Below are 15,300 nucleotides of genomic sequence, written 5' to 3' on the forward strand. Positions count from 1 at the left end.
AGGAAACAACATTTCAGTCTTGAGTATATGTCGAGGGGGAAATCAGTATGTACACAGGCGAAGGATGAAATCGTGACAGGTCGGCTCCGCTTCAGACAACAACAATTTGTTGAGCGGAGGATGAGTTGAGTGATTTCCCTGTCACCCGCTTTTCTCCTTGTTTCCACAACGTCGCAGATACACTGTTTCAGCATCATCGCACATCTCTGCTCTCAGTTGTATCATTTTTTCTTGAGTAAGATTACCGAAACTGTGACAATTAATGTTTTGCGGCAGGGGTTATGGTAAAGGTCACAGCGAAACTGTCAAGGGGAGGGTCGCATAGAGGAGGCGTTGTCCAAACACTATGTTTTGATTGGATGGCAGCGTTCCAAAAATAGTCACACTGGACGACAGGAGCAGATCAACAAAACTTACCAAACTGAAACATCGATGTTTACCTGAGTACTTCGTACAATTCTTGCACTTAAGTGGTTAACGAAAAATATTGAAATGTAATTTCCATTCATAAAAAACAGAGGCCGAACGTATAATTTGGGACAATGTAAGCATGTATATATATAACGAGGAGAGGGCTTACCTCAGTGGATTCCCCAATGCAAATGAGGACTCAAGGGCAAGGTCGTTATATTTTCCCAAGGCGAGTAAAATCCGGAATTTTCCACAGTCGACCTGCGAGCTAACGAAGATTGAACTGCTCACGAAACCGGTACATGTACATTCATCGAAGAGGAAGCTATAAACTTGCGAATGTACATGTCGGCAAGAAAACACGCAAAACTGGAATAACGTCCTGAAATCAGTGCAGGCGCGTTGTGATATTATAATTATTCCTAGTTTCACATCTCCTCTTTAAAACAGTTGAAACCATCAAGATGAGGATTACCTGTCGTTTACTACAGCGGACGGCCCAACTTGTGGATCATTATTCTCAGTACACCCCTCTCGCTCTCTCCATCCAACAATTCGTCGACTTTGGAGTTGGTAAATATGGACATTTCTTTATTTTCTTCGTGTAATGTACACCCGTTTATTTTCGTTCGATCGTTCATCGCTAAATACGCGGTTTATGCTCTGCAACTATTAGGGCTCCGCACGCGCCGTGTTGGTCAGTGTGACACGATTTACTTACATTAGTATCAGTCCGCCTGTGATCAGACAGGAAACAACCTTTCGCAACATCTCATTCCCCATCCACCCTTCCTGCTTATTAGTTTCAATGGGAAAAAAAGCTTGAGCTCTTTCTGGTTATGTCAACAATTTCTTCAGGGGGTTTGCTATGTTTTCAGTATCGACTTCAGTGGTCAACATTATGCGTTGGTTTTGCAATGTTATTGGGACATCTGATAAATAACTCTTTTCTTTAAACCAGATAAACCCCTAACAACTGAGAATGTGGCATTTCAGAAAGAGTAAATGTTAGGTTGTTTAGTTCTTTGAGGCAACCCGAAAAGAAACCTCATAATCTGAACTTGAAAGTTGAATATGATAAACTTTGGGAAGCAAATAAGGTTTGTAGAACAGGCCAGCGTCTTCTCTAATATTGTTTTAATCAGCATTGAAAACCCCGGTGCAACTTGCGTTGTGTGGTTCGCCTGAGGCGAGATTCGTCTAAAGCGATGTTCGTATCGGCCCGACTAAACTACGCGCCAGCACGCGCTACCTTGAACCATAGCACTTATATACTTTATTTTTATATTTCTAGTTAGTTCATCGTCCATTCTTACATAATACAAAATTTCAAACTTCAATGATGAAAATTACGGAAGTTATGACGAGTTTAAGGAGAGCTTATGCACAACTCTCAAGTCCGACGATATCCGCCATTGACTAAACAGCGCGCTACCACTTTGGAGTGGACGCTACCTTGATCCATAGCACTTACATACTTTATTTGTGAAATTTTGTATTATGTAAGAATGGACGATGATCCAACAAGAAATATAAAAATAAAGTATGTAAGTGCTATGGATCAAGGTAGCGTCCACTCCAAAGTGGTAGCGCGCTGTTTAGTCAATGGCGGATATCGTCGGACTTGAGAGTTGTGCATAAGCTCTCCTTAAACTCGTCATAACTTCCGTAATTTTCATCATTGAAGTTTGAAATTTTGTATTATGTAAGAATGGACGATGAACTAACTAGAAATATAAAAATAAAGTATATAAGTGCTGTGGTTCAAGGTAGCGCGTGCTGGTGCGTGCTGGCGCGTAGTTTAGTCGGACCCGTTCGTAGTTGCGGTCCTGCGCGTAAGCGGTATGAAGAAACGACCTTTGAGTTGTCGGTCATGATGACCGATTTCCAGTATCAGCTGGTGTGTTCCAGCCAGGGTTTTGTCCAGAAGGGCAAAGTACAACATAATGTGTGTTATTCAACGCAACACAGCGTTGTCTTATGAACTGTGGTCGTTCTGACTTCAAATCTATGACGTGGTGGCAATATTAACAACGGATCCAAGCTGTGTTAGCGTACGTGCGCTGACGCACGGTTCCCGGTGCCAGTATGACTCCGCTAAGCTTGCACAAAAACATGCCCGTTGGGACACTGCAGAAGAATCGTGGGGCTTTTCCTTTGAAGTTTTAAACAGCTATTTTGTGGTTCGTTTAGCATTTTCTTTCGGTAGGGTGGATTCCAGCATCGGAGATCAATAATTGTACACCCGTTAACTTTCTGGAACCCGCCGATGGAACTGTGATGGTTTCAGATTTAGTTGAGCCTAGTTGCAGATGAAATTGTGATTGAACCAGTCATTGTCTGGTGCTCAGCATGCAGTTCATTCTCATGTTGACTCTACAGACAATCGGCTGAATCAAACTGAATAATTACACAAAAATACACGGTCAAATGAAAAGCAGCTCAGCCCTGGTTTTCTTCCCTATGCACCAACAGACAGTCGCACGTTTTATAGTGTGTCACTGTCAGTGTAGATAACCAAGGCAAAATCTTTTTTAGAAACATTTTGTTCCCTACATCTGATTCATTCAAAGAAGAAAACTTCACCTGGTTGGCAGCATACACAGTTCCATCACATGCACACTACATCATTGCACTTGTTGTAAGTGAAACTTAAAAAAACAAAACAAGTATTTATAGCTTTTAATTATTCAATAGTTTTTTTGCCCATGCAGTTGACTTAATTTTGTGACAGTTACTAGTACTGTAATTGTTGATCCGAACTACATAGATTACTTGAGCAAAATGAGAATCTTTGTGCGACTGTGTCGATCCTTCAAGGCCCAATACGAGTTGTACGCGGGATATAATCCATCTCCTCTGTCCCTGAAAAGATTTACAGAATTTGGTAAGTTGTCAACACAAGGTATTTTTTTACTAATAAGACTGTGAAATGGCTCTAGGCAGACTGTTTTAAACATAGCATAATTGGGGATATTTGTGATGTGATTATCATGTGGGTTTGTGCTCAGATATTGCTGTTTCAATTTAATAGACCTTTTCTGCATCTGAGCAGCTTTCGCGAGATATCCGCGAGACACGCTCTTTTTTATGCTTTGAACGTCGCGAGAACTTCGAACCTTGGCTTTTGCAGCTTGCGCGGAATAGCTGTACATGTACCACATGCTTTGCTGTGCTCTGAAGTTTGCGTGAGCTTACGAGAGCTTGGAATACCGATAGGGTCTATTGAATAGAGAAGTATATATATATCATTTGTCATGACATGCACTAGAAACAACTCAAAATTAAAATTCAGTCTACCGATGATATCACAGTCACATTAACACAAGAGCTGATATCAGTTACATAAAAGGCACACTCAGCTTCACGTAAACCATCAGTTTCTGGTCACAGACACTGTCAGGCTTTTACACACAGTACAAACACCCTTTCGTTTAAACACTCACCGCTTGAGAACATCCTAGGTGCCGCCTCCTTAAAGAGCAAGCATTTTTCAAAGAATTTATATTTACGTGGCCAGCCGGATTGTCTAGTACCACAATCGGACGCCTTGTTTTGGCGCTAGAACTAACTTTTAAAACCTAAATAATAAATTGACAGCTTGTAACACAAACATTCTTAAATCATAAAAGATCTCTTTTTTCATCAAGACAAGATCACTACAACTCGAAGTTTTAAAAGTTTGAAAAAAGGTAGCCCGGAAGCAGGTGTTGTAAGGTCGTGTTTCCCAAAGCAGACAAATTTTCTGCTTATCGCTTGCTTCTTTGAAGCCAACCGCCGCCAACAGTCGTTTGTTGCATTTTAGATTTAGAGGTACTGTACACAATAATGCGCTATTGCAGATACAGCGAGTTGCATTGATATCACAAACTGACGACGACATTGTGAAAAAAGGAAAGTGTGTGACACGGGTCCACGATGGCTCAGGGGTAAAATAAACCACGAAATCTGGTGTGTGGTTTACGCAAGCTAAATAGCCATTCAAGCGAACTGTGTCATTTAATCAGACCTGTTTACCAGTACGATTTGGGCGTATTTTGTACACCAAATTATTATCAGTACGCAAATACGCGACACACGCACAAAATACGCATAAGAAAAAGTCTAGAATACGTTTTCCGGTGTTGGTGTGCTGATTACGGGATGGTACAACTGATACCGGTTTCGGTCGAAGGGAGATAACCATGACAGCGAGTCTTCAGCTGTGGAAACCTTGTTCAGTTGTTGGCACGTGCGATCGTCTGGACAATCGTGGGAAAATGAAGCGGTAAAATGTGCCAGTTTCGGATGACTGTACCAAGTCTAAACAGCAGAAGCACCAGATTTTCTTGGAGAAATATAAGAAAGAGCCAGGAATTGTGGAGTCTACTATGGGAAAAAGTCATGCACACTGCAAGTATTGTAAATCAGATTTCTCCGTTGCCCATGCTGGGAAATATGACATCGAACGACACTGCAGTTCCAAAACTCACATGGACAAGGTTGCTGCAAAGAAATCCGCTGAAAGCTGCCAAGGAATTATGAAGTTCATTCCCGCAAAGCAAATCCTGCCAGAAGAAAAGGCTGTAGTCCGTGCTGAAGCAATGTTTTCTGAGATGATTGTAAAAATGAACTTGCCACTGTCAACCGCAGATGTTATTTCACGAACTTCATCTTTTCATTATCAATCTGCTTGGAAGACACTGGTTATAATGCCATAAACTGACAGGTAAATAAAATTGTTATATCCCTGTTGTATCGGAAGGAGTTAAATTCTGAAGATGTTCACAAGACATGCTATTCTTACACAAACACGTTTGCACCCACGCGTACGTTTTCCCTAGCCCATATGGCTTTGCTTGCAAAGTACACCAACTTTTTGAAAAATACACTCAACTTTTTGAAAAAGTACTCTTGCCTCAGGTTTAGGGTAAACAGGTCTGTTTAATGCTGTTAAATGCTATTGCAAATTGTGTTCCATAAGGTTAGAGTTAGACTTAGAACTGCTTTCTTCGTGAGAAGTTTTAAATCGTTCTGTAAACCATTTGAGGCAGACTGGGGCTTTAATATTAACACAATAGATAATATCAGTCACATTAACACACTATGAGTTATTTTTAATCTGCTGACTGTTAGCAATGATATTGATAACAGACATGTTAAGAAAATGGATGTCATTATATGAAGGGAGGCAAGCGGTTAAAAACGGGCGTCGACAGAGCCAATGAAGGGAGATACAAACTTGTAGATGGGTCATTCTCAGAAATGGTGGTACAAAGTGTTACATACAAAGTAAAAAATAAAGTGTCAAGAAATACAAAATAATTGTTTTTACTATGAAGTCTATTGTTTGCTATACATAATAATGCAAAAATTAGACAAAAAGAGTAATTGGTTGCTGAATAAGAGACGTTTTAAATTGTTATTTACGTGATGAATGTTGTAACATGGAAACCAAATTCCAACTTTAAACCACCTAAGCCTTCAATCCTTTGTCCATTTTTGAGTCACTTGAGAAAAAGTGACTCTATGTAATCGGTCAGTGTTAGTCTGTCCGGCCGGCCGTCCAGCCGGCCGGCCGTCCGGCCGGCCGTCCGTAGACACCACCTTAACGTTGGACTTTTCTCGGAAACTATCAAAGCGATCGGGCTCATATTTTGTTTAGTCGTGACCTCCAATGACCTCTACACTTTAACGATGGTTTCGTTGACCTTTGACCTTTTTCAAGGTCACAGGTCAGCGTCAAAGGAAAAATTAGACATTTTATATCTTTGACAAAGTTCATCGGATGTGATTGAAACTTTGTAGGATTATTCTTTACATCAAAGTATTTACATCTGTAGCCTTTTACGAACGTTATCAGAAAAACAAGGGAGATAACTAGCCTTTTCTGTTCGGCAACACACAACTTAACGTTGGGCTTTTCTCGGAAACTATAAAAGTGACCGGGCTCAAATTTTATGTGAACGTGACTCATTGTGTTGTGAATAGCAATTTCTTCCTGTCCATCTGATGCCTCATATAATATTCAGAACTGCGAAAGTGACTCGATCGAGCGTTTGCTCTTCTTGTTTATCAGTTCTGCAGTATTTTTGTGTTCTACCCAACACATTCTAGTTATGAAAGGTAAGGACTTCAACTAATATTGGTAAAAAAATGACATTTGGAACAAAACTAAGGTGAATGTCGCAACACAGAAACGAAATGCTTGAACCACTTTCGGTTCCTGTGCGACAGACATGAATCTGCACTGTTTGGCCTTTCCTGCCGGCAAAACCCGTCTGACCCAAAATAACTACACAAAACACAATTCGTCAGAGTTTGCTGTATTTGTTGAAAGTTCCTGTTGCGTTCAGATTACCCATTTTAAGTACTTGATGAATGTCGAACATCGACGATCAGAGGATACGAAAACTTCTTGGCTGCTTTGTTCCGCTAAACTTCGCGCTTTGAGAGACTGTTTGCACTCGATATCCTTCCGACACTACATTGTCGCCATCCGCGGTGTGTAAGTTTGTGACAAAGCTTTGCAGGCTCGACAATTAAGTAAAAACCATCTTCAGTCGTAACGTAGGTCAGGAAACGACGCCATGAGTTTCAGCTAATGATATGATTCTGGTGTTTTCTGTGAATATTTGGCTGTGATTCAAAGGACTATTTTCTTGTTCGTACTTCCTGTGTGCCAAAGAGCTAAAAATAGCCGTGATGTGGCAAAGTCATGGAGCACATTGCTGTCCGATGTTCGCGCGTCGAGTCTGGATACGATGCGTTACGACATTCATAATTCTTTGTTCGAAGCCCGTAACTTCAAATTCAGCGTGAGTTTTTGCAAAGATGTGTTGCTACGTCCAATACTGAAGTCCTGACTGTCGATTGCAGTAATTGTTGGTGTTTGCATGTTTGCATTTAGCCATGAGACTGAACATATTGTTGATCACGAAAGTCGTGTAACGCTTCGGCGATCCGGAAACGGCCGAACTTCGCCATTGAAAAGCACACAAAAACAACACCAACGTATAGAAACCATTTTTGACTCACATGCGAAGCAAAAGTGAGTCTATGTACTCACCCGAGTCGTCCGTCCGTCCGTCCGTCCGGAAAACTTTAACGTTGGATATTTCTTGGACACTATTCAGTCTATCAGTACCAAATTTAGCAAGATGGTGTATGATGACAAGGCCCCAAAAAACATACATAGCATCTTGACCTTGCTTCAAGGTCAAGGTCGCAGGGGCCATAAATGTTGTCTAAAAAAACAGCTATTTTTCACATTTTTCCCATTTTCTCTGAAGTTTTTGAGATTCAATACCTCACCTATATACATGTATGATATATATAGGGCAAAGTAAGCCCCATCTTTTGATACCAGTTTGGTTTACCTTGCTTCAAGGTCAAGGTCACAGGAGCTCTTCAAAGTTGGATTGTATACATATTTTGAAGTGACCTCGACCATATGATCAAGGTCAAGGTCACTTTGACCCTTATGAAATGTGACCAAAATAAGGTAGTGAACCACTAAAAGTGACCATATCTCATGGTAGAAAGAGCCAATAAGCACCATTGTACTTCCTATGTCTTGAATTAACAGCTTTGTGTTGCATGACCTTGGATGACCTTGACCTTGGGTCAAGGTCACATGTATTTTGGTAGGAAAAATGTGTAAAGCAGTTCTTAGTGTATGATGTCATTGCTAGGTTTAGTTATTTGACCTTGACCCTGCAGGTCAAGGTCATGTAAAGGTCAAGGTCAAGCATGTGAGTCGTATGGGCTTTGCCCTTCTTGTTATTGACATACAACAATGCTTTAATGTCTCAGGAATAGATTCAGATGAAAAAAGTCGTGGTAGAAATAATTTTAATTTACTTTTTCATGATTTCAAATGTGTCACCCCTACTCACTCTCACTGTACCACCATTTCTGAGAATGACCCAGATCAGATATAATATATATATTTGACGTAAATTAAGTGATGGAATTTCACTTGATTCTTCAGAACTTTGACATTGATAATATATTATATATATATATATATATGTGGGCGTCTCTGATACTGAGCACAGACCAAAAATTGATAGGTGTACAACTTTGGGGATGTGTTTGGACACATTGCTGCAAATATGACAGAACCAAATGTTATTCATTTGCCTTCTGAGGCATTTTACTAATAAAATGAACGCTCAATATTACAAAAATCTGTTCTTGTGAATTTATAATATATTTTTGTAATCCGATGAGCGAGTCAAAATGGCGACGAAATGTGTGACATCGGTCAACACGCAACTTTGAAGTGCTCGTTTTTTAAAATTACACAGTTTTCAAATGCGATACAGGTGTTGAAAATACCACAAAGGATGAAAGTTAAATGATGCTAAGCAAAGTTGATAAATGACAAGGCATTTCGTCTAAACAGGCACGGTAAAAAGTCGGTCGCGTACATCCATTTTTCAAGAAAATATGAGAGTAGAATCATCTAAGGCCAGCAAAGCACATACACTAACATATTCAATAACAAATGGTCTCAAGAACTCACATTTTCACTGGCTTCTTTGTGCTGTGAATAGCAAGTCGAATCACACTATGGATGTCTCTTATGAAATCATTATGTTGCCATACCCCAAAGATTCAAGAGACATTTGACTTTGGAAAAAACACTCCTGAGAACACACCACAAGCATGTTACTCTCCAAACAGTGAATTTTGAATGACAAAATCGATTTAAAATTCAGTAAAATCAATAAAAAAAATATATAATCGAAATGCTGCAAGGCTTGTTTGAATTTTGTTCAAAACTCAAAATAGATGTACACACCAAATGGCTACTGGTTTTGACAAGCAAATTCAATGCAATTTATTCTTCAAAATGACGAAATGGAACGCTGAACGTCATTACAATACGTAATTTCGTCGTGACGTCATCCGTACATATTTCTGTTCGGCCCGTACACTGTTATTCAGCCGGTACACTCAGGTATTTGGCCTGTGAACCTGTACCAGGCTTGATCCTGTTGGAGTAGGCTATAAATATCAGTCTGCTTAACCTCAACGTCTGATGACCACAATCGGTGCAGAAATGAGATATAACGGGTTTTAACTGACAAAAGTTTGTTTTTCTTCTTAAAAGGTGTATATCTAAATTCAGTCAGGGTTTGTGGTCCTATCAAACAAACATCGTCAAAATCAAAGAAAAATATCGATATGAAACCTTAACTATTTTTAACGGACAAAAGTTTACTTTTCTTCATCAAAAGTTTGAATTGAAATTTAGTTAGGGACAACAGATCTACCTACAAAATTTCACTAAGATCGGTGAAAAAATGGGGTTTAACGGTTTTTCAAACTGCCAAAACTTTGGTTTTTGTCTTGAAAAGTATGTTATGATATTCAGTTAGAAACAACAGACCTACTAACCAAATTTCACAAAAATTAGATTTAACGGACTTTTAACTGCCAAAAATATTGCTTTTTTCTCTTGAAAAGTATGTGTTTCAGTTTAATTAAGAACAACGGACTACTATGCCAATTTTTGTGACAATCCAACTTTAAATTACAAAATGTCACACTCTCCGTGCCAAGATTGAAGACGCCCACATATATATTTCAAAGTGAGCAGGTGGGCATTGCACACATGGTACCTCTATTGGCCGAGTGGTAAACGCACTTGCCTCGGAAGCGAGAGGTTGCGAGTTCGACCCTGGGTCAGGGCGTTAGCAATTTTCTCCCCCCTTTCCTAACCTAGGTGGTGGGTTCAAGTGCTAGTCTTTCGGATGAGACGAAAAACCGTGGGTGTGCACGTTAAAGATCCCACGATTGACAAAAGGGTCTTTCCTGGCAAAATTGTATAAGCATAGATAAAAATGTCCACCAAATACCCGTGTGACTTGGAATATAAGGCCGTGAAAGGTGAATGCTCGCCCTAATAGGCTTGAGGTTTGCTGGCCGATGTGAATGCGTGATATATTGTGTAAAAAATTCCATCTCACACGGCAGAAATTAATATGTAAAGTAAAAGCGCTTAGAGAACGTCAAGCGCTATATATAAATCTCCCCATACATACATACATACATTAATATAATGCTCACTTTTAATTTGAACGTATGCATATGAGCCTACCGTTCCTCGTGGAGACACACCGCTTGCCAGTGATTGGCCTACAGTGTCGCATGGGTTTGTTTGCCTCAGTATTTCCAAAGGCAAAGAAAAGCAACTCTTCAACAACCCTTAAAATCCGACAGTTATTTCTAGAAAGGGCCCCCCTGTAATGTAAAGCCACACCTTGAAGTAAACTTTACAACATGCTGTGCAAAAGGGGGGGGGGGGGGGAGTCTTCTGTTTTTTTCACTCGCCTGGGTAATGGGTGAGTTCTGGTGAACTGCCTGCCGTGGACAAAAAACTTAACATTGACATTATCTGGGATGTTTTTGAAGCTAGAGCTTTGAAACTTTGCACACATCTAGGGTTTGAAAATTTTCTGACTTGACCTGAGTTTGATTGACCCTCATCATGTTTTGAAAAACTTCATGTTGAGATTTTTCATTATTTTGGGAGCAAAAGCCTCCAAGTTTCACACAATTGGAGGTGTTGACAATCAGCAGACATGGCTAACATTTGGCTTGTTCTCGTGAAAATGTTGGTGCAAGTTTGTAAATGGGGGGTGTTGGAAGTTTGTAAATTTATGTGGAATATTCTTAGGGTTGAATAAATAAATTGATTGATACGGGTCACAGTAAGATCAAGTTTGTGTCAATCAGTCGGGTGTGAGCGTACTCTTGAACATTATTTTATGAAGCTGGAACAGCATTTAATTTAAAAAAAATTAATGCATGTAATTATTATGGGGTTTTTTTGTTTGTTTTTTTGGGGGGTGTGAGGGTTCATATGTAGCGGATTCCTTCTTTTTAAGACACACAAAACCCAGGAAAAATCAGGTATTAAAAAAAGAAGTCTTTAAATGGGGGTAAACTTACAAAGATTATGAATATGAGCTTTTCTGTTCTTAAAGGGGAGGAAGTCTGTCTGTAATGGGACGTGCGAAGGTGAGTCCTGTAAGCATTTGCTTTTCTTGTTAGGAAGGGCCGTAATGAGAGGTTCCACTGTATTTTGGTATTCAGTCATTGAGCTGATGTGGTGTAGGTGAACATGCCAACCGGTTGGTTTCTAAAAATGTGCTTCTTCCTTGACCAGTCACTGATTATAAGTCAGAGAAAGAGGGTAGCAGGGATGTTGCCACAAATTCATACCTATAGGACAAATGTCCTGAGCTCTTCGGCATCAATAGGACATTTGACTGCTTTTAGACATTTTAATAGGACATTATAATTTTGTGCAAAACACAAAATCATGATCACACACACATATCAATATATATGCACCAACATTGTGTGCGTATATTGTTTTATTACTTTTGTTTCAAACAGGACACACACAAACAAGTCGCGAAAGGCAAAAATACAACATTTAGTCAAGCTGTCGAACTCACAGAATGAAACTGAACCGTGAACGCAATGCAATTTTTCAGCAAGACCGTATACTCGTAGCATCGTCAGTCCACCGCTCATGGCAAAGGCAGTGAAATTGACAAGAAGAGCGGGGTAGTAGTTGCGCTCAGAAGGATAGCACGCTTTTCTGTACCTCTCTTCGTTTGAACTTTCTGAGCGTGTTTTTAATCCAAACATATCATATCTATATGTTTTTGGAATCAGGAACCGACAAGGAATAAGATGAAAGTGTTTTTAAATTGATTTCAAAAATTTAATTTTGATCATAATTTTTATATTTTTAATTTTCAGAGCTTGTTTTTAATCCAAATATAACATATTTATATGTTTTTGGAATCAGGAAATGATGAAGAATAAGATGAACGTAAATTTGGATCGTTTAATAAAATTTTTTTTTAACAATTTTCAGATTTTTAATGACCAAAGTCATTAATTAATTTTTAAGCCACCAAGCTGAAATGCAATACCGAAGTCCGGCCTTCGTCGAAGATTGCTTGGCCAAAATTTCAATCAATTTGATTGAAAAATGAGGGTGTGACAGTGCCGCCTCAGTAAAAATGAAAAAAACGTCCGGGGATATCATTCCCAGGAACTCATGTAAAATGTCATAAAGATCGGTCCAGTAGTTTAGTCTGAATCGCTCTACACACGCACAGACAGACAGACACACACACACATATACACCACGACCCTCGTCTCGATTCCCCCTCTATGTTAAAACATTATGTCAAAACTTGACTAAATGTAAAAAGAAACAAACAAACTAAAAAGCAACCAAAAACTTCAACACTCTTACTTTGATTGGCACCCAAATTGCATGATTTCCTGACAAAGCTTTTTCTTGACATATTCGACAAATTTACCTATATAGATGGTCTCTTTGCTGTCAAATTCTAACCAACTAGTACTAAACAGGGTCAGCCATGAATAGTTAACCTTATTAAAAGACCGTCTGTGCGAATGTCCTGTTGTACCGACACGTACACTGTGGACACGTACATCTTCAAGTCACGAAACTTTACTTTTCGTGATTGTGGAGGTTTCAGCGGCGACACTGTCATTGGCGCTGTAATTTTCCGGAATTATGCTATTGCTAGCCGTGTTTTTCCATGTTCTTCTTGGCCCTAATGTAGCACACGATGCCGTTGAAACGCCAAACGTGTTCAGCTTTTATGTTTGTTGGCAGGCTTTAGTGGTGGCAAAATTCAGTGCCGTGCGCTTCAACTCTAACCGAAAGCAAATTAAAGCATACGCGAGCCTTGGTCAGTTGGAGTTGTCTCCCGTACTCCTAACTTTAGTGTGCTGTAGACGGGTGTACGCAAACGGCTCATACCGCAAACGGTTTGGAAAACGCAAGATCTGCACTGCACAACTTCAGTGCACCTGTACGCGAGAGCGCTCGGTCACTTTTTGAAGATTATTATCATGAAAGGAAAATTATCAAATAACGCGCTGTCCGAAGGAATGGAGTTCTTATCGGACAATGACTGCGCTCAGTTGAAAACGATAGGACATCTGACCGCCATGCGGCTAAGTGAATCGGACATTTGAGCCTTTTAATCTGTCAATGTCCGATGTCCGACGCCTAACGACATCCCTGGGGTAGGATGGATTTTTACATGATGTATACGTTTTTAAATGTGTGTATGGCGATCCCCAAGTCCTACAAATGTGCTTTTGTCCACCAGGTACAAAATCTGGGTCTCAGGATGCCTCTTTCCACTTCCTGCAGAAGGAGTTGCCAGTTCGCCTGGCCAACATCATGAAGGAGATCAGCCTGCTGCCCGACAACCTTCTACACATGCCTTCTGTGTCTCTCGTAATGAACTGGTCAGTCACACTCACACTTACATGCCTTCTGCATGACTCATTGACTGTCTCTCGTCATCAACTGGTTAGTCACACTTGCACTTACATGCCTTCTGCATGTGCCAGTGACTGCATGTCTGGTCATCTGAACAGGTCGGTCACACTCACACATGCATGCCTTCTGCATGACTCATTGACTGCTTCTGCATGACTCATTAACTGTCTCTCGTCATCAACTGGCAGGGTTTAACCTGGGAGAAAAGGGCAATGGGACATTTGTCCCCCTCAACCAAATTCCGATGGGACTTAGTCGAAGGCAAGACGCGACACAGAGGCCTGTACGCGTTTTGACCAAAGATGCAAAATGGTGCAATATGGTGCCATCTGAGAATTAGCCGCTATATCGTGTTATCTCTGTATGTGTGTGTGTGTGTGTAATCCGATGTAAAGTGTACATTTGGTGGCGCAGTGGTACGTAATCTCAATGCGCCCTTTGACGCACTGACGGAAATTGCATGCCTTCTGCATGACTCATTGGCTGTCTCTCGTCATCAACTGGTCAGTCACACTCACACTTACATGCCTTCTGCATGACTCATTGACTGTCTCTCGTCATCAACTGGTCAGTCACACTAACACTTACATGCCTTCTGCATGACTGTCTCTGGTCATCAACAGGTCGGTCACACTTGCATGCCTTCTGCATGACTGTCTCTGGTCATCAACAGGTCGGTCACACTCACACTTACATGCCTTCTGCATGACTGTCTCTGGTCATCAACTGGTTAGTCACACTCACACTTACATGCCTTCTGCATGACTGTCTCTGGTCATCAACAGGTCGGTCACACTCACACTTGCATGCCTTCTGCATGACTGTCTCTGGTCATCAACAGGTCGGTCACACTCACACTTGCATGCCATCTGCATGACTGTCTCTGGTCATCAACACTGACAACAGGTCGGTCACACTCACACTTGCATGCCTTCTGCGTGACTGTCTCTGGTCATCAACAGGTCGGTCACACTCACACTTGCATGCCTTCTGCATGACTGTCTCTGGTCATCAGCTGGTCAGTCACACTCATACTTGCATGCCTTCTGCATGACTGTCTCTCGTCATCAGCTGGTCAGTCACACACACATTGAATTTTTTTCTCGGCCTAACATTCCTTATTTTTGTGTGTTCTTACATTTTTGACTCACATGCGAAGCAAAAGTGAGTCTATGTACTCACCCGAGTCGTCCGTCCGTCCGGAAAACTTTAACGTTGGATATTTCTTGGACACTATTCAGTCTATCAGTACCAAATTTGGCAAGATGGTGTATGATGACAAGGCCCCAAAAAACATACATAGCATCTTGACCTTGCTTCAAGGTCAAGGTCACAGGGGCCATAAATGTTGTCTAAAAAACAGCTATTTTTCCCATTTTCTCTGAAGTTTTTGAGATTCAATACCTCACCTATATATGATATATAGGGCAAAGTAAGCCCCATCTTTTGATACCAGTTTGGTTTACCTTGCTTCAAGGTCAAGGTCACAGGAGCTCTTCAAAGTTGGATTGTATACATATTTTGAAGTGACCTTGACCCTGAACTATGGA

The 15,300-nt window shown here is 40.6% G+C and overlaps 1 protein-coding gene across 4 annotated transcripts in view; it reads left to right on the plus strand.

The window, feature by feature from the left end:
* Positions 1-654: 654 nt before the first annotated feature.
* Positions 655-15,300, plus strand: part of LOC138947654 (pyruvate dehydrogenase (acetyl-transferring) kinase, mitochondrial-like) — a 50,228-nt gene continuing 35,582 nt past the window's right edge. The window contains exons 1-2 of one of the 4 annotated variants that reach the window (XM_070319177.1): positions 655-984; positions 13,575-13,716. In XM_070319177.1, the coding sequence (XP_070175278.1) occupies positions 876-984; positions 13,575-13,716 (251 nt within the window). In that variant the 5' untranslated portion in view covers positions 655-875. Of the gene's footprint in view, positions 985-2,261; positions 3,299-13,574; positions 13,717-15,300 lie in introns of those variants that run through there. The other 3 variants (XM_070319179.1, XM_070319178.1, XM_070319180.1) reach the window with 3 other exon arrangements.

Source organism: Littorina saxatilis, linkage group LG14 (assembly GCF_037325665.1).
Source record: "Littorina saxatilis isolate snail1 linkage group LG14, US_GU_Lsax_2.0, whole genome shotgun sequence".
NCBI lineage: Eukaryota > Metazoa > Mollusca > Gastropoda > Littorinimorpha > Littorinidae > Littorina > Littorina saxatilis.